General features: G+C 39.6%; 5 protein-coding genes across 8 annotated transcripts; 2 read left to right on the top strand and 3 right to left on the bottom strand.

Annotated features, from left to right (window-relative positions):
• Position 1: 1 nt before the first annotated feature.
• On the bottom strand, positions 2-1,311 carry LOC108028526 (putative glutathione-specific gamma-glutamylcyclotransferase 2). The gene has a single exon (XM_017100452.3). The coding sequence runs from the start codon at positions 1,225-1,227 to the stop codon at positions 289-291; it is 939 nt and encodes a 312-aa protein (XP_016955941.1). The 5' UTR covers positions 1,228-1,311; the 3' UTR covers positions 2-288.
• A 543-nt stretch (positions 1,312-1,854) lies between these two features.
• LOC108029332 (uncharacterized) lies at positions 1,855-3,153 on the top strand. Its single transcript, XM_017101563.2, has 2 exons — positions 1,855-1,997; positions 2,065-3,153. The coding sequence occupies exons 1-2, from the start codon at positions 1,969-1,971 to the stop codon at positions 2,942-2,944; spliced, it is 909 nt and encodes a 302-aa protein (XP_016957052.1). The 5' UTR covers positions 1,855-1,968; the 3' UTR covers positions 2,945-3,153.
• A 76-nt stretch (positions 3,154-3,229) lies between these two features.
• Positions 3,230-10,216, bottom strand: LOC108030110 (uncharacterized). 4 transcript variants are annotated; one of them, XM_017102845.3, is made up of 4 exons: positions 10,070-10,216; positions 4,803-5,031; positions 4,562-4,753; positions 3,230-3,857 (listed from the first exon to the last, which is right to left on the bottom strand). In XM_017102845.3, exons 2-4 carry the CDS (start codon positions 4,932-4,934, stop codon positions 3,285-3,287), a joined length of 897 nt encoding a protein of 298 aa, XP_016958334.1. In that variant the 5' UTR covers positions 4,935-5,031; positions 10,070-10,216; the 3' UTR covers positions 3,230-3,284. The 4 variants fall into 4 exon arrangements, with proteins under 4 accessions (XP_016958334.1, XP_050746371.1, XP_050746372.1 ...); XM_050890414.1 differs by having other exon boundaries at positions 4,803-4,950; XM_050890415.1 differs by having other exon boundaries at positions 10,114-10,202.
• Positions 7,455-9,504, top strand: LOC127012484 (uncharacterized). The gene is made up of 4 exons (XM_050890416.1): positions 7,455-7,614; positions 7,685-7,876; positions 8,396-8,881; positions 9,223-9,504. Exons 1-4 carry the CDS (start codon positions 7,513-7,515, stop codon positions 9,262-9,264), a joined length of 822 nt encoding a protein of 273 aa, XP_050746373.1. The 5' UTR covers positions 7,455-7,512; the 3' UTR covers positions 9,265-9,504.
• Positions 10,217-15,060: 4,844 nt separating the features above from the next.
• LOC108029802 (homeobox protein B-H1) lies at positions 15,061-22,954 on the bottom strand. Its single transcript, XM_017102333.3, has 3 exons — positions 22,086-22,954; positions 16,338-16,902; positions 15,061-15,604 (listed from the first exon to the last, which is right to left on the bottom strand). The coding sequence occupies exons 1-3, from the start codon at positions 22,156-22,158 to the stop codon at positions 15,352-15,354; spliced, it is 891 nt and encodes a 296-aa protein (XP_016957822.1). The 5' UTR covers positions 22,159-22,954; the 3' UTR covers positions 15,061-15,351.
• Positions 22,955-23,045: the final 91 nt, after the last annotated feature.

Genomic DNA, 23,045 nt, shown 5'->3' with positions numbered 1-23,045 from the left:
ATTTTGTATTTAATATCAGTTTATTAATTTAAAATCACAATTGTGGTTTTATCAATTGCAAAGCATTTCTGTTTGTCATTGTCGCTAGTATTTGTAATAAATATTTTATTTAACGTCATTGAGTTTAAATCACAATAGTAATTATGTTTGCGGTTCCCTGATTCGTCGAAATCTCCGTACCACGTCATTATAATCGGTCTATTTGGAATGGTGCATCTGCGGAAACACCCAGCCCAGGCTCATTGGCATTTAACATAAATAGTAATTCGCTAGTGGAACAGGTGGGGGTCACGCCTCGCGCTTGGGTTGCAGGGCCTTGTGGAGCAGCCACTCGCGACCGCCAGGCTGCTGGCAACGTTCCAGCAGCTCCTCCAGACGCTGAGCTTGACCAGCCAGCTGTTCGTCTTTCAGAATTGCGGCTATCTCATGCAACAGGGCTTGTTGCAATAGCTGTGGCTCATCCTCGGCAATGTAACGGCGCACGCAGGCCACCAGCTCCTCCAGGTGCTCGTCCAGGGCGCCGGGAAAGAGCTGCTCCATGGCGGTGGCCAGGTTGAACAGGTACTCGCGATTGGGTCCGCTGGGACCGGCGGAGCTGAAGATTTGCTTCGCGATGCAGGGCACTTGCCAGACATCGCCGGCATACGAGTCGTTCGCCTGCGTGGCCACGTACATGATCACCTGGATGGGCTCGCCAGCGGTGGCACTCGTGTACTCGTGGAACTCCAAGCTGCACCGCTCGTAGCCATTCTTCTCCCTGTAGTCCAGGTGGTCCAGCACAGCGCCCTTCTGACTCGCGGCAATGCGATAGGCCACGCCGTAGACCCGGTCCTGGTCGGGTTCACCCGGCAGCAGAGTGACCACGCGACCAGGACGCTCTGGGATGCCCCGGTGATCGATGCTGTGCTGGTAAAAGCGGCGCTTGAAGCCCCCAACAAAGCCGCGCCGACGGTCTATGTACGGGAAGTCCGCCTTCCACACCAGCGAGCCGTAGCCGAAGATCCAGACATCCTCATCCGTGGGCGCCGGCGGCTCCAATTGATTGCTGTTCTCCGTGTCGAAGGTGCGCAGCATGTTGAATCCCTGCGTTTTCTCTGGAGCCTCCGGCTTGCAGCCATTTTCCCGGGCCGCCAGCAGGATGTCCGCGAAGAACTCGGTGTATATGTCGCCGGGCAGCTGCTCCGTCGCGGTTCCGCTGCCTTGCAGTGCCTGCAGAAAGCCCAACATCCCAGCTGCGGTGCTCCTCTGTTCGCCAAATAATTAAAAGATTATTAATTTAGCTGGGCAGGGTATCGATAAGTGGCGAGTTATCGCAGCAAAGCTATCAATGTCAGCTGTTGGTAGGGCTGTAGGGTTGCCAGGGCGTGCGGTGGTAACTCAAATTCTTTCTTTAAAAATAAAGATTGCCGCGTCGTAGGGTCACATAATAGCTTCACTTATATTAGATTAGGAGCAAAGAAAAGTAAAAGAAAGTAAAGAAAAGAGTTTAATTTATTGTCTATGTAAGTTTTATAATGCATATAATTTAATAACTAAGTTTAGATATGTATTTTTATTGAAAAAAAGTAAGTATACGAATTTAATTTATTTTCTACATAAGTTGTACGATGCATATAATTTAAGAATTAATTTATTTTATTAAGAAATGTATTTTTATTATATTTATTTTATTTTTCACTGGTTAAGAAACAATTCAAAAAACCCTACAACCTGTGTGTTGTATCTCTAGCTCAAGCTAAATTTTATTTTATGAATATTAATAATTATTTTTTTTTCATATTATTAAATGCTTAAGTAATTGAGTAAAGAAAAAATTGGCTTGGCAACTCTTTTCCGAACAGCTGTTTCCGGCTACCTCCATCCCGCTCGCTCCTGCACACCGCCACCGCAGGCGTAAACAAACCGATTTTGAATCGGAATCACTGAGAAATAACACCCCGGAAACCACTGCCACTCAACCCCTCCAACATGTCCGGCAAGGACGATCGATCCAAGGAGTAAGTGCGACGTAACAGCAGCAGCCAGTCCACTCTCGCTGACTCCCACTTGAAATTCCCCTCACAGGAAGCGCAGGAACATGAAGCAGTACAGTCATCACCACAAGAAGGATCAAGGACGATCCACCACCTCGTCGGGCTCGCCGCCGCCCACCTCGCGGCGCAGCATGGTGGACGTGGCCGACTCCAGCGACGAGCCCAGGTTTGCCAGGCGCGGCAATTGGCAATCCGGCGGCGGAGGCGGCGCGGGTCGCTCCTCGCTGGCCCCGCAAAGGAACCGGGATCTGCTGGACACCTTGCCCAGCGACACCGACGATGTGGAGCAGCTGGGCCTGGACGGCGCACCCATCGACGAGAATGCCCGCGCTCAACTGCGTGCCGGCGACTTCCAGCAGCTGGCACAGTTCCCCAGTTTGGGCGGCGGTCACTTCACCTTCGGCTCGGAGCGCGAGTGGGCCAGCGTGGCCGAGGGCCAGACCAAGCTGCACACCAAGGCCGCCAGCGGCTACTTCACCCTGAACCTGAGCCGCCTGAATGCGGGCCTGCAAACGATTCCGTTCTACAAGCGCATGGACTATCCCGCCTCAATGTTCACGCGGGCACAGATTGTGGCCCAGGAGGAGGCCGCCGAACGGGCCGAGGCTGTTTACCAGCAGCACATCTTGCGCGAATCCAACGGCGGCTCCAAATCCCGCGTGGCCTCAGCTAAGTCGAATAAGGAGGCAGCGCCTGCAGCGACGGAGAAGCCAGCTTCGGCTGCCCCACCAGCTGAACCCGATGAACTGGACGAGCTCCTGGCCATGACCAACAAGCAACTTGATATGGGCTCCGGCATGGGGCCCATCACCATGCCCATGCCCATGCCCATGGTGCAGCCGGCCACGCCTTCCTCGGCGGCCAGCAAGAACGAGGTGGAGCAGTGGCTGGACTCCGTTTTGGATGAGTAAATAATAAGGATCTATTGCTAGAATGCAGGATAAGATTGAGCTTATAGACGAGCACTATCCGGATTAATTCCACTTATGCTTACGCGAGATATTGCCCTTAGAGAGCAGAATTGTTATTAGTATCACTTAAAACTAGTAAATCCATACAAAAGCTAGAGCTTTTTATTATACACATTAAAATCACCAAGTGCTTAGCTTGAAAGCATAAATTAACATCTTTCATTGAGGTATTAACTATATTTTTTATTACAGAAGAGTTCTGGTTATAACATTTTGAAAATATCATTAAGAAGTTATGTAAAAATGTAAAAATATTTGTATTTTCTTGACCATTACCGTGCTAGGTTTGGTTTAGATCCTGTTTATCCTGGTGACACTTAACCAAGTGGCCGTGCAGCAGTTGCATGAGCTCGCATATGGCCTCCAGGAGCACGAGACGCTCATGCAAATGCCCCAAATCCTCGTTCTGCACCATTTCGGGACGCAACTCCTCAACGATGGCGATTAGCCAGCGCACCAGAATCGAGGAGTCCTCCTTGGCCAGTTTCATCAGGTCTCCCGGCACACCGGCCTCCTGGCACAGCTGCTGGCCATGTCCGCCGAGGGGTCCGACCAGCAGAAGGCTGGATATCAGGCGCACCACCAGGTGCAGGGCGTGCAGATAGGATTGCACGTAGGTGCGGGGATTCACCACCGCGACGACGAGGAGCAGAGTGCCAGCCGGGCGCAGGCGGTGCGAGTCCAAGCCCAAGTCCGACAGGTGATCCAGCATGGCCCAGAGCAGGCAGTTGCCCACCACGCGGGCCATCGTGCTCAGGGGACTGGCCACGCGGCAGCAGTGGATAAGGTTGAGCATGACGCTCGAGTTGTTGGCGTCCAAAAGGCTCAGCATGTAAATGCATACTTGGTGGATCTGTTGTGGGAGCAGAAGAGGAGATTATATATTTAACTGGGCATACATATAATAAAAAATTAATAAAAATATAGCATGTAAATAAAATTCTATCTTTGTATAAAATAAATAATTTGCCCTTAAATGCTTTACCATTACTAACATGCTCAAAATATCCACTCTACATGGATAAAATTAATATTTTGTACTATTTTTTTTACTCAATATTGTTTTGTGTATTTTTTTTACTTTAAACCATTTTTTTTACTTTAAAAATACGTATAAAACATTTTTTTCTGAGTTTTTCTGACATATAAATATATTTAAATTATACAATTAAGGGAAATCCAGTAAAATTTGTATCACAAACTTTCTTCTAATGAAATATGTTTAAATATAGATTCGTAATATATTTAGTTTTATTTATAAAATGCATCATTTCATTTTTTTAAAAATAAATAATAAAATAATCCTTTAATTTTTTAAGCAGTTCGAATTTTGAAGACCTAACCTCTCTTTCTGCAACGTAACCTCACATTAGCTTGATGAAGAGGGTTATGTTGTCAAGCAGTTCCACTGCTTGGCATGCCAATTATCGATAACGATCGTCATAATCGATCGTATGCATAAAACCAGCGACAAGTTTAAAAATCCGAATTCCTATCCCCTTTCAATTAAACACAATAAAAGTGCTCAGTTAGCGACTCTTAATCAAGGCGACTTACATGGGTCTCCTCGGTGCAGGCCATATAATCAAAGCATCGCTGCAGGAAGAGGGTTCTCCTCACCTGGGTGGCCGCCAGATCCTCGTGATGCAGTAGGTACACCATCATCCCGGTCACATAAACCGGAGCCAGCTGCTCGGCTCCGAATTCGATTTCCTCCCGGTTGAGCAGCTCATCGAACCCTGCAATTACCTAAGGGAGAATTTAGTACCAGTAACTATGGAAACCTCAAATCTTTTACCTCCAGAATATTGGTGGTGCCATAGATGAAGTAGCATTGTCCCCGAATGCTGGAGTGACCCAAGGTCTGGCGCAGTTCCTCCAAACTGAAGCCCTGGGGTCGCACCATATGGTTCATGGCGTGGTCCTCCATTCGATTTGGACACAAACTAGAAATGGGATGTGTTACTTGGGGACAGCAAAAGGGGGCCTTCAACGGGAAGCCAGGATCCTTCCCGGCAAATTAGTGACTGAAAGACGTGTGCAAATGGCCAACGCTATTTTAATGAGCTCCCCAACATTTTGACATGTTTTCCCGTCTGAGCAAGACGAATACAGTGAGACCAAGGGAAAGTGACTTGTAACTATTTAATACAAATATTTATTAAACAGAAACTAAGAAACTCTACGCTGTGTATAAAATCAATTTTTAAAAATTTTTTAAATCCCTGAAAGGATTTGTTTTTAAATTTCAAAGTCAATTATTGATTGAAACCATAATATTATTAAAAAATATATATTTCAAAAATAAAATTTGGAATTATGTATTATGAAAGCAATTTATAGAAAGTATCCCGTACTACTAAGTTTTGTTGAATCCAGGAAAAATTATAAAAGAAAATATATTATAATTAGAAGTTACAGATTTTTTTTAATTTGTCGAGAGTTTGGGAAAATAGTTTACTTTTACACTTAGATAAATCGATTTAACGGATTTTTACTGTAGTTGAGATTTTTCATACGTAAGTGTGTGTGTTGGCCCGCTTGCTTTTGTGTGTGTGTGTGTGTGTGCCTGTCCTTGCACTGCTTTCGAAAAGGCTGGCAAAATGCAAATGCACGCGCGGTGTGCGCATTTTAGCATAAAAGTCACCTGGCCTCCGTTTCCGCCTCCTTCCTTTGCACCTGCCACGCCCACTGCCGCTTGAAGTTTCTTGCGTACTTGGGAAATATCTGCTCATTATGCATTCATATTTCATATTTCGCAATTACTTGCACACATAAACATACACACACACACAGAAAAGCAGGCGGTAAAAAGCGCAAAAGGTGCAAGCGAGATGGCCATAGCAGCAAGAACCGTTAAGTTGCTGTGTGTGTGTGTGTGTCTCCATCTCTTAAGCTTGGTCTTTTCTTTCTTTTCTTTTGCCTTTTTATCGCCTCTTTTCCTTTTTTTGCCCCCTATTTATTTTTTTGGGGCATATTTCGCACAGCTTCCCATTGAAATTTCCATATTCACATTTTAATTATGCGTCGGCATGAAAAGATTACCAACTTTTTCAGCCAAGACACCGTTAGCTTTGTGTGCGTGTGACGCTTTTCTTTTTGTTTTTAATTATGCACATGTATTTGTTTGCATAAATGCAATGGCAAGCGGTGGCCAACCCAACCTCACTTTCTGCATCATAACCTCACTTTAGCTTAATGAAGAGGGTTATGTTGTCAAGCAGTTTCCACTGCTTGGCATGCCAATTATCAATAACGATCGGTAATGATCGGACGCAGAAAATCAGCGACAAGTGTAAAAACCCGAATTCCTAGCCCCTTGCAATTAAACACAATAAGGGTGCTCAATTAACGAGGGTTGCTCAGCGAGTTGAAGGAAAAAAGAAGCTCAGGCCAATTACAGTAAAACATCCCTTGATTATAACGTAGTTTTTAAATTTTTGTTAGGATTTTTAAAAACATGTTGCAGTATAATGTTAAAAATGAATGTTTAAAAATATCTTAAGTTTTTTTATATTAAAAATAAAATCTCCATTCCATTGCACAAATTAAACCCAAATATTAATAATACAGCTGAAGCCCATTTCGGCTGTGGCCATAAGTACTAACAATCATATCGGGTTCGCTTCTGATGACGATGATAATAATAATCTAGATGAAGATGACAAGTGGCGAACGGCTAGCCTTTAATTTTTGGGGTGGACCAACGTGATGAGTCGCTTGTGTGCGGCGTTTGTAGCCAATCTGTGAATTTTACGCCTAATTTAAGGCAAATTGTCCACCCCACTTTTCTCAACACTTTTCCGAACCACCCCCACCCAACGTGTTTCCCAGTTTTCGGGCTTTCAGGCCGCGGGGCTTGACAAAAGCCAACAGATTTTCATGTCGTTATGCGCTGATTTGTGGCATTTGAAAGGGAATCGAGTTTTTGGGCTTTAGATTCGGCTGCGGATTTGGGTTTTGGGTTTTATAAACATCCACCCCAACCTCTCCGGTGGGCGGTCTGCTCTTTGTTTACTAATGAAGTTGTTGTTTACACAAATGCCAAGTATAAGATTTGTATGTAAATGATAGCCGCAGTGCAAGTGAAATCGGAAACGATCCACCCCACCAATTATAACGAATTTTTGTCGTCTGAGCAATATCCATATCAATGAGTAGCGACTGAGCAATTGGATAAGTTATTGATGGGAATAAGATGCTTTTTGGGCAATGTTTTGGTTTGCTTTTAAGGGCGAAAGATAATCCTAAAGGAATTTCTAATGTGAAGTCCCTATATCTGCATATGATAGTGTGGACATCCTTTCAAAATAAAAGTTTGCAAAGCACAGTATGAACAGATCTGGAAAATAATGTACTAGTTCCTAACCTCAAAAAAGTTCGGAGTGGTTCAGTTCCGCAATGGTTGCCCATAATTTTTTGGTACTTTCCAACACTGGCTTACCGACATCCTCGTGGAACATTTTGCTAAAACATTTTCTTAATTTCTCTGGAAAAACATAAGCAAAATGAGGGCTCTAAGTGTTCGTCGCCAGCTTTACCCCTTCGTGAAACGCACTTACCTAAAGCAGTTTATTAAGTATTATAATGGTAATGGGAACATAATCAAGGTAAGTGCGAGTGCGTACCCCAATGATACAACCTGCGGGACTAATGACCAATCCCCTTGCGAAAATGCAGCAGGTAAGTCGTAATTTCGGTATGCACCTCCGGGGATCCGCCTATTGGGATCTCGACAAGGTGCACGTAATGCTGGCCGGACTCTGCCTCCTCATCTTGGTGGAACATAAGAGCACCGATCTTGAGCGAAAACTTCGCACCAAGCTGATGAACCGGCTTCTGAATGTCATCGAATGTGTGCATCCCATGACTGTGAGTAACCTTTGTACATATGTATACTATAAATCCAAGAAAATGGCTATGCCAGCAGTAGGATTACTATACATTTTGGTAGGAAAGTAAATATATATAAATATATTTTTTTGTATAATTTTTTAGCACTTCATTTCTCATTTTAAACTTGTTTGCATGGTCCAATATGACAATCTTGTTAAATTCATATTTCGATATGAACATGCAAAATGGTTTAAGTAGTCCTAAAATGTTATACATTTTTAATTGTTTTTTATATTTTAAAAAGGACAAGATATATAATCGTTAAAATATAAAATTGTATTTTATGTAATATATATATAATCGTTAAAAATATAAAATATTAATATAACAAGTTTGTCATTTTTGATGAAATACAATTTTAAATTTTTCACAATTATATATCTTTGTGATCGATGAGCTATTCTGTTAAAACAGAACTTCCAGGAGAACTCCGATTGAAATGGGATCTTTCATGATAACTCGTTATATGGTAACAACCCAATCTACCATCGCCAGGTGCACATTCTGGTGGAGCGACTGCTGACCAATCTGGAGGAGTCGGGTGCCTGCGAGGAGCGGAGCCTCTTCACATTGGCCTCGGTGCTCTCAAACTGCTCGTGGCGAGGTCGTCCCCTGGCCGTCTGCCTGCTGTGGGTGATACTGAGTCGCAGGCTTCCCGGTCTGGAGGTCACCATGCACCGCTACCGTGAGCTCGAGGAGCTGGTGAAGACTGCGCATAGGGTACCGTCCCGCGATCAGTTCGACTGGGGCGACTGGCTGCTGGACAGCGCTTTGCAAGAGAGGCTGGAGGAGCTAAGCACCTTGATAGAATCGGTCGAGATGCTCGTTCGCCTGGTGATGGCCGATAATAGGGAGCTCCTGGCAGCCGGCTATCCGGAGCACTTCTTTCAAATAGGCGCCTACGATGCCATGTTCCTCAAGAGCTGGTTCCTCGAGCTCACCGAACAGCTGCCTCCGCAATATTGCGAGCACTCAGAGAAGGTAAATTATCTGTCAGTCCATTACAAATCTAAGTTATGTATTATGTACCATCGAGGAAATTTAATTTTCCTTTGGAAATGAGTACAAGAATGTCCAATTTCCATGTCCAATTATCATGTTCCAATTATCATAAAAATTGTTTGGAGTTTTCTATTCCCCATTCATTTTATTCAAACTCCGAAATTTTTACTTAAAAATATCCACTGCCATTTAAAGAAATATATACAAAAACTGTCCAATTTTTCGTTTTAAAAATTGTGTATTTAAAATTTTTTTTCCAAAATATAATATTTAAAATATATTTTTAAAATAATCTTTTTACATTTGTATTTTAATTGCAGATGACGGCAATTATCGACAGTGTGATGTCAATATCTTGGTAAAAACCTTTAAGAAGAAACACGCTTTGAAACAAAAACCTAAAAAGTGCTTGAAAAACCAAGAAATGTACGAAAACCATGTGATATTCCCAAAGAAATAAAGGGATCATATAGAATAGATAGGAAAATCGTAATAGTATCAAGCACTCTATCAACCAAATAATCATCAAATTAAACACAATATGTGAAAGCTGATACACTGCCTTGGAAACTCACATCCACCGGAGATATTTTAAAACCAAATCCAAGACTGAATACGATTTTTAAATATGCTTTTTTTTTAAATATATACTTTAAAGCCCTAAAAGGGCTTACTGTTAAAAGAAGTTTTTTTTTTAGAAAACTATTTTCTTCACGCTGCCATATGAGTCCTATTATTTGTATTAATATTCAAATATTCATATATAAAAGAGTTATAAAAAGAAAAAGGTACATACCTTTTTATTATTTGTTAAAATGAACTAAGACTCATTTAAAGTAATATTTTGCCTAAATACTGCGAAGCTCTGGTATTATTTTTGTCGAATTTGAGGGTGTATTAAATGCACTACTGTTCAATTCATAAACACTTGGTCACTTATTAAAAATATTATTTAATACACAATATGAAAAAGCAGAGCCCCTTAAAAACATTTTTGGCACCCAATATAAATATGGCCTTTAAGATGATTTTTAAAAATCAATTTTGTCCTTCGTTTGGAGACGGTTAAGAATGGCTTTTATAAAGATATTTATGTTAATATTCACATGCAAAAATATATAAAAGTGGATGAAAAAATCTACTTGGCTGAAGAAGCAATCTACATACCTATATTTTTTAATTAAGGGTGTATTAACTTGTTTCTTTCTTACAACAACATATTTTTTTAATATTCAAAAAACAGCTCCGCAGAGGTCTTGGGTAAGTATTACACTCGTGCACTATTCAAGAACTTCCAGTTTATTCCACTCACTGATCCACCGATCGTTTGCTCCGCAGATTGCAACTGATCGGCGGCCCCAGAAGCCGGCTTCCCCGAGGCTTTTGCGGCCCAAAGCCAACCTGTTCGCCCGGGCTGGGGCTCGAGACAGTGGGCTCGATCGCAGCGCAGGTTCGACGGCCGCACAATGGGACACAATGCGGCAATTAGGGATAAGGACGGGCCCGTGGATGAGGACAAACAAGCAAGTGTGGCACGGCCCGCGGCACAAACACAATTTGTCACAATTTTCCGACCGGATAATGACAAACATTTTAATCACAAAATGGAACTGCAGGCTGCCGCAGCACCACCCACCACCGAAGGCGGCACACAGCGCAAATTTTCACACAATATGGAAAGCCCCCCGCCCCGACCGGAAGTCAAGTGGGTCGCATCCTGCGCGTCCTGTGCCCGTCCACGATGTCATAATCGCCCCTGATCACAATCATTATGTCGAGTTGCCACTGCGGTTTCCCGGTCTCCACTCCCCTTTCTGCTCTTTGTACTCCTGCCCTCCGGCAGGGCCACAGCAGGCAAAAATCCAAACCGAAATCGGTGTGTAATGCCAAGGAGTAACCTGCAGTTCCTCCCCTGCACAAAGTCAAGTGCCTTCTGTGGAAAGTTTATTATTTTAAAATACTTAGGCTCCGACGGAAGCAGACATTACTTTTGCCAGCCGACGTTCTGCAGATCTTTGGTTGGACTTTAATTCAGTGTATTGAAAACAGTCTCTTCTGATAAAATCTGCTTATAAGCGTTGTATTTACATAATATGATAAGCCCTCTATGGAGTGGTTGTATTGTAATAGATGAAAACAAAAGAGTTAGGATAATAGTTTATATAGAATAGTTAATGTTGGAAAATTAAGTAGTTCTCAAATTGAGTATTTTTATTTACGACCTTATATGGGTTGTATATAAATAATATGTTAAGTCTTATAGGGATTGGTTGTATTATAATAGATAAAAACAATGCAGGTAGGATAGAATAGTTTAAAGAGGATATAGTTATAGTTAAAGTTAGAAAATTAAATCGTTCTCAAATTGAGTATTTTTATTTACGACCTTATATGGGTTGTATAAGTTGTATAAGTCTTATACGTATTGGTTGTATTATAATAGATAAAAATAATGCAGGTAGAATAGAATAGTAAAGAATAGTTTACAGAGGATATAGTTATCTAGGTAAAGTTAGAAAATTAAATCGTTCTCAAATAGAGTATTTTTATTCTCAATTAAATTCGGCTTTATATAGGTTGAATGAAAGCCGTATATGGATAAGTTCTATTATAATTAATTTAGACAGTAGGGTTGGTATAGTTGTATGTATAAAATAGTTTTGTGAGGATATAGTTATAAACTAAATAGTTTGAAAATTAATTCGTTCTCAATTTGAGCATTTTTATTTTTACTTTGAGGATGTACTGAATTTAAGTACTTAATTTATGGAAAAAACTCATATCAGAAAAAGTTGCATTTACTTTAAGAAAAATAACTTGAACTCATCACAGTTCTCAATTTGAGCAAATTTTTTCTTCAATTTCCAATATGAGACTAAATATTTTCATTTTAAGTTACTGAAAACCTCAAAAGGAAATGAAAATTCTCATAATAACTTATAGATTACTCCTGCCTAAGAGTTCACTTTAATTATTATTATTACAATTTAACACTAAGCACTTGAAACATTTGTACAAATTAATACAAAATATAGGCAAAAAATATTCTTAACAAATAATAGCAATATTTTTTGTATCACTAAAGTGAACCTACATATAATACTTAATTAAAATTTAAATTAAATTTCGTCCTTTTGTATTTAATTAATGTATTGCTGGTTGTATTAAAATAAGTCTATCCTCATATATTGGACCTTATGGAAACTTTATGGTACAATAAATTAAAACATTGGAGTTTGGTTACCAAGATTAAATAACATATTATTTATTTATTTTCTCAAACTCATTCTTTTAAATATTTGTATTACTTGTTTAAAAAAACTGAAAATATTCACTCGCTTTCACAAAAGCACAAGACGTAATTGAAGGGCTAACATTTATAATGTAGTAATAAGCAAAATGTTGTATACTAATATCATAAATACTTTGTAACACTAATATGAAAATTTTACATCTATTATTCTCTTTAATAATAATTTTGTTGAATTTATTTTTGAAATATTAATGTCTTAGTGGGATGTTTAGAAGAGATGTTTAAAATACTGTATTAACTGTATTGTTTATGTGGTTTGACCTATGTGTAAGCTAGACATACACCAATTTATTTTTATTTTAAGTAGAAAGTTTAAAACTTTTTATATAATATTCAGAAGATCAGCAAAGTTTATTTTAAAGATAACCCCTGAGCCTCAAGAAAACGTGCGCTGAAAAGTATAATACATTTTTCCCCACAGCCACATGACGTGCGGCTGTAGCCCCTGGTTTTTTGGAGCAGCAAATTATGCAAACTAGTTTCATAGTTTTCCGCCCGGCTGCAAGCAAAAGCGATGAACTGCCGCCCCCCGGTCCCGCGATTTCCGCGCCTTTCACGTTTTAATTGCAAAGTTGGCAAACGCCGAGAGCTTAATGCAATTAATAACTCATTAAATAAATACAAATCAAAGTGGATGGCCGGCGCAAAGGAGGGGAAAACCGGAGGCGGAGGATCCTTTGTGCTCAAAGGACGGCTGCGTAAAATGTACCAATTAAAAATGCTATTCAAATCTCAATGGCTGCGCAAATGAACCGCATGAATGTGAGAATTTGCGAATGCAAAAAAAAGTTGGTGAAAGAGCCAGAAAATGTGAATCCATCTATCTGCAAGTGGCTGAGTGATGGGGGTTAGCTGCGTTTTATTCATTAAATTACATTCACATTTCATAGACAATTTCATGGCAACGTTAACTCGCTTTCGCCCTGTCCGCCCACTTCCTCTTTCACTTCCATTTGCCTTCTGCCATTTTTCCTCTATACGTACGTATGTATCTGCGTTTTCTTTGGCTTTTCCGTTTGTTTCCGGTGGCTCCCTTCAAGTATCTTTTTAATTAGCGTTCTGTGCCGCTCTGCGCCACTCGAAAACTACTCCGTTGCCCGGCCCCCGTTGCCCCTACGGCACTTCTATCTTACGGATAGCCGACGGGTGGCACGGGTACGGGTACACCAAGGGTATGTCCCGCCAGACCTCTGGCTCTCGCTCTCCCTCTCGCTCGTTAACTCACTCACCGCAGATTCAATTTGTGGCTAAACATTCCTCCTCCTTTTTGTGTACCGAGCTAAATGGGCATGAAAATATAACTGTAACTACAGGTGTCGCCCGCAGCGTGGACCCTGAAAGGGTACAGTCCCCCATGAGGATGTTATAGGTGGGGGGAAAATAAATATGTTCAGGTTTTAAATTCCCTTAAAAATACCTACACTCAAATAATATGCTCATTTAAATAGTTATTAAATTCCCTCAAAAATTCTTACACTCCAAAAAATTTACTATTAAATAGTATAAGCCTTCAGTGTATCTTCGCTGTTGTTAATAAATCATTCTCTGATTATTGATAAAATTAACGTTGGCCTGTCCTAGGCTGTTATACTTTTTATTTAAATAGTTTTTATATTATTTTCTAGTGGTTTTAACATGGGCCTGTCCTAGCTTGTCATGCATGAAAAAATTTATGAACTTTAAATAGACTCTTATCGACAAAAGCTAGTTTTTGATGATAACTTCATTAAGTTTTAATCAGATTTTTATAAAAAGAATAAATACAAATAGAGAAAGAGAAGTCTAAGTATTCACATTGATGACATGTTGATGTCACCCAAAGGTGACATGTGGAGCATACTTTTATAATTATATTTTATTTAACAAAGAAAAAGTATAAATGGAACCTCCGGGGAAATTCTTTTTTCGCCAGAACTTATTGAGAAGTACAACTGCACAGTGTTGGATGCTAAATGTTATGGTCATCTTAAGTAGTTTCTAGTTCGTCTCAGGGAATGTCCACTGTATATGACGTCGCCGTCGCCTCCGCAGTCGCATCCTGCGTTGCCTGGACGCACTGTTGCCATCCCTCTCTGGCGCACGCCCCCGCTCATGCGCGCTCTGCGCTCCGTTGGCCCGTTATAATTGCGGGCAGAGTTGTTGCTTGTTTTCCGGTTGGCTGCTTTATCCCTGTTCTCTCTTTCCGCCCTCCTCTGTCCCTCTCGCTCTGAGAACCCCCTCCCCCTCGTTTTTTTGGGTCCCAGCGAATATTATATGAATAGAGTGGTCCTATATACAGACAGATAGACGTGGATCCTGCCGTGGGTGGGTGGGCATATGTTGCGGGTTATCTGCTATATAGCGACAAATTGATAACGTTTTGTGCGATTCGCTCAAGTTGATTTTCAAGCATGACTCACAGCTCACCGATTGCAGATTTGCAAATGGGCGAGAGGCTTTTAAGCGTAGTTGATAAAAAAAAGTATTTAACGGTTATTTTATTTTGTTTTACCAATCGATAAGTTTAGTTGATCTGTTGGTTTTATCGATAGACAACTTTGGGCTGTGATCAAAGTCCTGCCTTCTGTACAAGTCATCGAATTGCATAAACCTATCGATAAGCTAATCGGAACGATAAATCATATTCTATCAATATACCCATCAATACACAGAAGTAAGATTAGGCGGAATGAAATATATAATTTGCCTTGTTTAAGAATGTATTTTGTCAGTTGTAAAAATAATAATCAAATAATAGATAACATACAAGGTGCAAATATCGCCTCAACTTAAAAATGAAATACGATTTTCCACCTCCCAAGTAAAAACCGTTTACGATTTGCAATTTAATATTTATTTGGGCCAAAAAAAAGACGTCCATAGAGTGCGGCGAAAAAAAAGGTTTGGATGTTGTATATTACAGTTAATTCGACTATGCTTAGTCTATGATTATATCGATAAGTACGTATAATATAATATCGGGTACGCTTGGTAAATATGAGCCCACGGGCTGCTATTTCAATAATTCACCCCGATCGGTTATTGCACAAAAACAGGTTTCTTTATACGTATTATGTACACAGGCAACTGGGAGGAGTGGGCTTGGAAGGTGGTCTGCTTTGTGTTTCTCATTTCTTTTTTAGCGGAGACCCGACTCCTACATGGGACATCCGTGGACGTAGCCGACGTTCCGGAAAATGGCCGCTGCTGCGGCGGAAGTGAGAAAGTTGCACGGATTGCTGGCAGCCGCTGCGGCGGCAGCAGCGGCACTGAATGAACTGCTCAGGCCGCTGGGGCAGCAGCCCAGTGCGCCGGCACCGCCGCCATCCTGCACCACGAAGTCCTTCTCCATGGTCGCCTGATGACGCAGCTGCTCCAGGCGCAGTTGGTTTTGTCGCTTCCACTTGGTCCTTCGATAGAAAAATGAAAGAGATTTATCGATTAGTTGGCGTTGCCACATTGTTGCGATCGATCACTTGAGCGCAACTGTACTGATCTCAGTTTATTTTTTGTACGATCATTTAAAATGCAAAGATAAAAAGAATGTTTACGTATTTTTGACCTGACCATCAGTTAGAAGCCTAAGATAAAAAATGTATAGGTATTATTACTATAGAAGCAAACCACATATTGTATTAAAATAAGGTTTACTTTCGGTCAAGAACTAATGCTTGTGCTGCCAGATTGCTGCTGTTGGTTGAATTTTCTTTAGCAAAACTGTACTTAATTTTTTTTATATCAAAAATATATTTAATAACTGGCAAGCATTAACTATAGGAAATCATTTTTAGTAAATCGAAGTCTAGAATTCCAATAGGCCCCACTGCGTATGAGTGATGCGCTCTGTTTTATATAAAGCAAGTTAATGTAAACATTATAGGCATTTTTTTCTTAAGCTTAATACAAAAGTTTATAAAATATTCAAATTATTAAATTAATAAAATTAAAATTATTATTTTAAATTTATAAATTTTTTATGTTCTCTTATACTTATGCTGATTTATACTTTTATTTTTTAATCATGTTTGTTTTGAACTGAATTTAGTTTTAAAATATGTTTTTAGTTATTCATTAAACTTGAAATCTTTTTTTTAGGAATCTTTAACATCTTTTGTACATATTTTGGGTTAACCTCGCACTCACCTTCGGTTCTGGTACCAGGTCTTCACCTGCGTCTCGGAGAGATTGAGCGTCTCGGCCACATCGCTGCGGTCGGCCACGCTCAGGTACTTTTGGCACCGGAACTTGCGCTCCAAGTAGGCTAGCTGGGCGTGGGTGAAGGCGGTGCGGCGGCGACGCGGCTTCCGGCCGCTCTTGCTGAGCTGCAGCTTGTGCTCCGCATAGCCGCCACTCCCGCCTCCGCCCGCTCCCGGCCCACTGCCTCCATTGGGATCCCGATCCCGATCTCCGCCAGCGTTACTTGCCGCCGCAGCCAGGAGACCAGCGGCCACGCCCGCCGCCGCCGCCGCTGCACTCAGTCCGCTGGGAACTCCACCGACTCCGCCAGCAGATCCTCCCGCCGATCCCGAACCGGATCCTGGGCCTCTGGTGGCCGACAGGCAGGACTCCACGCTGGAGTCGTCGTGGTGGGTGAATCTGCGGTGGTGGTGCGACAGCAGCAGATCCTGCTGGCAGCCCGCGGCCGTCGAGTCCGGCGTGGATCGGTCCTCGATGTCTATGTCGGAGTCGTCGTTGGAGAGCTCCAGCTCTGGAAAGAAAAAGGTTTACAAAATTGTTAATATTAAATATGTTTTAATGTTATTTTTAATGATATCTAATCTTAATATATTACCAAAAATAATCCTTATCTAAATTTTGATTTAATAAAAGAGGATTTTGAAATTCTGAAAAAATATAAAATTGAGGTTATGGTATACCGATCTTTAATAAAATATTTCTGGTCTATCTCTTTAATAATACTATAATTTTTTGCCAAATTTGCTCACTTTTGCCCAATTAAAAATGCCTTTAAAAATTTCATAAATTACTCACATTAAAAACTTTTGGGTTTGTTACAAAAAACCTAAAACACGCGTTTCCTGCTTAAAATGTTAGGTATGAGGCCATATTATCAATTGTAAAGCCCTCTACAGAAGGGGCGGGTAAATCTTTTTAAAAGAGCATATGTAAAAATACTTTATTGAGGGGATTCAATGCCTTTGATTGACCACTTGAGAGGATTTAAATATAATACAAAAAATTTTTTAAGGAGTGAGGTTAAGTGGGCGCTCAAATAAAGACACTAGCAGTGAGACACTGTTGCCTGCTTTTAGGCGCAGCGTGGCGTTAATGCGTGTTCCGCCTGTTCGTCGGTTTCCTCTTCCTGTTCCCGCTGCTCTTCCTCTTGTTCAGCGCGTGCAGCCACTTCCGGTCGAGCAGCGACCCGGGGAACTCATTACCGCCTTGCATCCGGCAATAGACAACGCATCCGACGAGATCGGATGGTATTGGAGGGCTTGGAGTGGGATGGAATGGGATGGCAGTTGGGCGCCTCAAGTGGGCGTTGGTCCATTAGGATGGCGGGGCGGCGAATCGGATGAGTTGCAATTTGCAGCAATCAGCGAGTTATTTATATCCGCCGCACATATATCCCGAAGAGCCCATTCCGAGGCCCTCGTCCCACCGCAAGAAGATATCTAAATCGGACTCGGCTTCGGACGCCGCGGGCTGCCTGATTAAATTCACGTGTCGTCGAGCGCTCAATTGTTTCCTATAGGAATTTACTTGGTCTGCTCCACAATGCACTGCGAAAAATATAAGCTATCACGAATACATTTGAAACTATAATAAAATGTGTTGTGTTATTTTTTTTATTTTGCTTTGTATGTGTTTTTATATATTTATTTTAATATTACCAATTAAAAAATTATATTGGGAATATGCATTCTCTTTTTATTTAAAATTATAGAAAAAAAAAAAATACCAAAAAAGTATTATTGTTGAATTTTCAAATAATAGTTTGGTATTTTAATTAATATGGTATTTTTAGGAGTCAAAGTGTTTTTATTTTATTTATTTTATGTATAATTATTCTAAAAATAAAATTTATTACTTATAAACATTAAGAAAATATATATTTTTTTAAATTAAATTAAATTATTATTTGACAAATTAAAACAGTCTTAAAATATATATATAATTCAACTGTTAAAAGTCTAAAAATACACAAAATTTAATTGTTGCAAAATTAAATAAAATTATGCAGTAAAATAATGTATTATTATTAATTTATTTGATAAATCATTAAAAAAAACAAGGATAATGTTATTATTGTTCAAAAACAAATAAAAATTAGGCAGTAAAATATTTTATTATTTTAAATAGTTAAGTATAATAGATTTCAGATAGCGAACTTTGGTTAAAAATAGAAATGTCGTTAAAAATAAATTCTCTGTAGCTTGTTTTTAACACCCCATTTCTACAAAATGTATGAATGAAAATTCATAAAAAATTCTCATCAAAACTCTGGCTTGTGATTTTCCCAGTGGCGTTCACTTAGCATTCAAGCCTTGGGCAGGACATCATCTTCGATTCTTCGCCGCAGGAGCTCACGTGTGTCCGCTCGGCAAGGACTCTTTTTTGCAGTCCGCCCACTTTTCGAGTGCCAACTGAACGGGCGGAAATTATTTTTATATTTGTGTATTTTAACCCCAAATGGGTTTCGACTTCTGATTCTATTTATACCGCCTGGTGCAGACAGGACGGAAGGGTGGATCCGCCGGCTCGGTGGCCAGGATGTGCGAGGGATATTCAATTATCCGAGTGTGTGTGTGGATGTCCTGGGGAGCGTCTCGAGTGACTTCTTTCTTTTTCCTCGAAAAGTCACGTCGTATCAATTTGCGGCACAATTGCCATTTAATAGGCACTTGAACTGTGAGACACACATGGAAGGCGAACGGAGAAATTGGCGAGTGGGCGGAGAAAGCTGGAGAAATGCACTCGCATGTGCCGGCAATTTGGACGGGTTTAAGAATGACGTATGGCAGTCCTAACGATTTGCCTTCAGTGGCAGAAAATTATATTTTCAATTTGGAAATATGTAAAATAAAATACAATTTTATCTCAGTCGAAAAAAATATATTTTAAATTTGTATATATATAAAATAAAAAAAAAGGTTTGGGTGGGATTTTAGTTTAATTTTTTTTCCTGAGTAACCCAGTATTTACCAAATTAAATATTAGCTCTAAGAAATATCAATTTGGTATTTTATTTGCTTTACTGTTTTTTTATAATTTTTGTATTACTTAAATAATGTATAACACTTTCTTAAAAACCCATTATCGTCGCTGGCAAAAATTGTTTTCTATTTTAGCTCAAGAAAATGTCGAATCTAAAAGCACACTTGCAGCAAAAGTTCAACTTTCTCCTTCCAACTGACGGCATTTAGTCCCTAAATAGTTGTAATTGTTGAGCTAAACTTTATTTAATGTCATGCATAATTAGAAGAGAACACATGGCTCATGCGGTTGGCTAAAAAAGAAAAAACAAAGCATAAGTAAGCGGGCACCTGAGGCGGTGCACTGTGAAAAAAGTAATGGTTAGTTTATCTCAAGGCTTATGTATAAGGTTTTTTAAACGCCTTAGATTTTATTATTAAATATGTGTTTCATTTTTTTGTAAAAAGTTATGAAAGTTGAGATATAAGATTTATAAACTAAAAAAAAATTCCCTAACTCCTTGTCCGATGACTTTTTTCCATTTACTTAATTAAATTTATTTTATTTTTCAATTTTTAGGAAGAAAATATTAGAATTATAGTTACATTTTTTTTTAAATCAAAGCTTAAGTTTTTTTAGAACCATAGTATGATAAAGGTTAAGGTTTACTCTAATTTTAACCGGTACTACGGGAAATCGTGTGTTAAAAGTGGATACTGCATATTAGTCGACCTATATTAACCGAAGAAATAAACAAATAAATTTGTTGTGTACTTGTGCGAGGATGCGAGAACATTTGTCACGACTGGGTTTTCACTCAGGATTTCAGTCCCATTTGCATTTCCACCCACCACGTTAATTTCCCTTTCGGCTCCCCTGGCTAAGAACAATTAAAGTGTTCGTGTTCGTACGTGACAAATTGCTCGAGCGCAGGTTACGAATAAAGCAGTGTCAACAGCAACAAAAATAATATTTGCTGGCACACTGGGAAAAAAACGTTGCATTACAAATAATAATATAGTTTTATTTTTTTAGGGTATAATATAAATGCTTACAGAAATCACAAAGAATCCTGAACAGCAACAAAAATAATAATAAAAAAACGTTGTATTAAAAAGAATAATTTATTTTTATTTTTAGGATACAATATTGCTTAAGAAATCACAAAGAATCCTCAGCAGCAACAAAAGTAATATTTACAACTACACAGGGGAAAAACATTGTATTAAAAATAATAGTGTATATTTTTTTACATGCTTACAAAGAATCCTCAATTAACATTTAATTTTTAGAACATTTCAAACTTTATTCTATACCTTTATATTTTTAAATATGAATTTAAAAAATATTTAAAAACTCAGATCTTTTATTATTTTTAAAAATGCCTAAAAACTGGTGTTATTTCTACTGGTAACGTTCAAATAAGTTAGACTGACTTTCTCTCAGTGCAGGCAAGCAGTGCACAATTAATTACCGCCCAAGGCTCTGGTTTTGTTGTTGTTCCAGCTCAGCGCATCTCACTCCCCGCCCGCTAAAAGTTTTGTTTGCGATAATTGAGCAAAGTGTGAGATTTAAATGCCGGAGGCCAGGACAAATTGGGGGCGTTAAGAGTCGAGAGTGAGCAAGGCAATTTGTCAGCGGTTTTAGCCGAAAACCCCCACAAATGTCAGCCACAAAACATCAAAGAGCGGGACGCAGGCACAAAGAACGGGCTAATTGGCCAACAAAGACGTTTAATACATGGGGGATTGTAGTTATTTTGGCCACAAGGCTGAGCCAGAGCGTCTAGTTTCTTAGATTTTTATTTACCCTTGTTTTTAACATTAAATATAAATATTTTAAGGCTATTTTTATAAGTTCAACAACAATTTAAATTTGTATTTGCTTAGATTTTAGAAAATATGCTAAGTATATCTATGACTATCTGACATTTAAAATGATTTGTGTGCTACATAAAGTTCACAATAAATTTAAAGTCGGTTAGGAAAATATTGTAATTGCCTTTATTTGTATTGGACGTTTTTTAATCCGGTTTTAGGTCGTAATATAGTCAAATCTATATAGCCAAATCGATCCCCATCACTTTTTGGGACATTTATTTTTTGACCGAATTTCTCATTTTTTGCCAGGATCATTATTTTTTTCGAAAAATTTTTTAAAAATGTTAGTTTTCAGATTTAAATGCCAATCGATCCTTATTTTGACCACATTTTGCAATTTGTCGACCAAAGTACTGGTATTTTTGTGCAAAATTAGGTACACCGATAATTATTGTATAAATATATTTAATATATGTGATACATTGCCTTAAATTTATTTTTTCTTTATTAAATACATTTACATTTACGTTTTTTGCAACATTTTTGCAATAATTTGTTTAACAAATTTCTTTACATCGCCTTAAATTTATTTTTTCTTTATTAAATACATTTACATTTACATTTACGTTTGAGGTAACCATTTTTGCAATAATTTGTTTAACAAACTTCTTTATCATTTTGAAGTATAAAAGATCTTTTGTAACACGTTTTCATTTAAATTAAATAGTTACTTATAATATCCCTCTCTATTAGTTTATTAAATATTAACTACGTTGTAAATAATTTGTAATTTATTTATATAGAGCTATCGACTCGAAATTGAGAATTTTAAACTCTAGTTTTGGAATTTTTTAATATTTCAGTATTAATAAAAAACCAGATCTTAAACCACAAGATAGACTTTAGAGCTTACCCGAGTCTGTTTGTCGTCGATTGATCAAATCCCCGAGGAGATCGCGAATTAGAAAGGATTTGGAGCTCTGCATTTTGAAGGATCTGCTTTGCGCACTGCTTTCCTATGTTCTAAGGGGCTTAGCAAGCTGTTTTAGGCCAAGTTTTCGGGTATTAGCCCCATTTTGAAGATATTACACTTGGAACTCTGGTTTAACAATAACAAAAATCTTTTTGCTTACAAGCAGCTTTTATTACAGAATTTTCTTTAAGTTTTTTCCAACCGTTTGACCACCACCGACGGGTTTCGAACATATGTGGCGGTTATCCTCGGGCCAGGATCTGCATGGGCTGCATGTGCTCTACGCGTAATCAAGTTTTCCAGGACGAAGCACGCACGCACACACACACAGACAGTGGGGCAGAAGGCGACTGTGACTGAACCGCTAAGCGCCGAGTCAAATGAACAACTGAAATGCGAAACGCCGAACGTTTATTAATCCTTTTAGCGAACATCGCCAGGATGCACCCCTCGCAAGCACACACGCGCGCGCACACACACACACGGGCAAGTGAATTACGCGGATTTGTTGCTGTAAACGGGACAGTTTAGCGCCCACGTCGACGTCGACGGCGGCAGAGGAAAATCCCAATTGGGAAAAAAGCGAAAAAAGAGAGGTTGCCACAAAAAGGAAACTTTCGCAATGGCCGCTGCCATTTAACCGTTATTTAATCAGTTGCCTTAGCATCGCCCAGCCGCGGCATCATGCCGTCCCGCTCGCACGCCCACTTCCGCTGTCCCGTTAGCCATTTTGTTTACCGTTAGTCGCGCGGAGAGCAGGATACCGCAAGCTAGCCATCTCCCTCTCGGCACAGGGTTGCCGCCTCGCTATTGGCTGTCGGTTTGTTTTTTATTATTTATCACCGCAACTACCCCCAGTGCCCTGGGGAAAAAAGCATCCCTTAAAGCTCTCGCGCCGCT

This window comes from Drosophila biarmipes, chromosome X (assembly GCF_025231255.1).
Source record: "Drosophila biarmipes strain raj3 chromosome X, RU_DBia_V1.1, whole genome shotgun sequence".
NCBI lineage: Eukaryota > Metazoa > Arthropoda > Insecta > Diptera > Drosophilidae > Drosophila > Drosophila biarmipes.
This window is presented reverse-complemented; position numbering and strand designations above follow the sequence as displayed.

What these genes read in the sequence shown, in the direction of transcription:
- LOC108030110 (XM_017102845.3), bottom strand. Translation starts at nt 4,934, where the DNA reads ATGGAGGACCACGCCATGAACCATATGGTGCGACCCCAGGGCTTCAGT. An exon ending in GCACCACCAATATTCTGGAG is followed by an intron (nt 4,754 to 4,802) that starts GTAAAAGATTTG and finishes ATTCTCCCTTAG; the next exon opens with GTAATTGCAGGGTTCGATGA. An exon ending in CCTGCACCGAGGAGACCCAT is followed by an intron (nt 3,858 to 4,561) that starts GTAAGTCGCCTT and finishes CTCCCACAACAG; the next exon opens with ATCCACCAAGTATGCATTTA.
- LOC108028526 (XM_017100452.3), bottom strand. Translation starts at nt 1,227, where the DNA reads ATGTTGGGCTTTCTGCAGGCACTGCAAGGCAGCGGAACCGCGACGGAG.
- LOC108029802 (XM_017102333.3), bottom strand. Translation starts at nt 22,158, where the DNA reads ATGCAGAGCTCCAAATCCTTTCTAATTCGCGATCTCCTCGGGGATTTG. An exon ending in TCGACGACAAACAGACTCGG is followed by an intron (nt 16,903 to 22,085) that starts GTAAGCTCTAAA and finishes TTTTCTTTCCAG; the next exon opens with AGCTGGAGCTCTCCAACGAC. An exon ending in ACCTGGTACCAGAACCGAAG is followed by an intron (nt 15,605 to 16,337) that starts GTGAGTGCGAGG and finishes TTTCTATCGAAG; the next exon opens with GACCAAGTGGAAGCGACAAA.
- LOC108029332 (XM_017101563.2), top strand. Translation starts at nt 1,969, where the DNA reads ATGTCCGGCAAGGACGATCGATCCAAGGA. An exon ending in AAGGACGATCGATCCAAGGA is followed by an intron (nt 1,998 to 2,064) that starts GTAAGTGCGACG and finishes TTCCCCTCACAG; the next exon opens with GAAGCGCAGGAACATGAAGC.
- LOC127012484 (XM_050890416.1), top strand. Translation starts at nt 7,513, where the DNA reads ATGAGGGCTCTAAGTGTTCGTCGCCAGCTTTACCCCTTCGTGAAACGC. An exon ending in AATGTGTGCATCCCATGACT is followed by an intron (nt 7,877 to 8,395) that starts GTGAGTAACCTT and finishes TACCATCGCCAG; the next exon opens with GTGCACATTCTGGTGGAGCG. An exon ending in ATTGCGAGCACTCAGAGAAG is followed by an intron (nt 8,882 to 9,222) that starts GTAAATTATCTG and finishes TTTTAATTGCAG; the next exon opens with ATGACGGCAATTATCGACAG.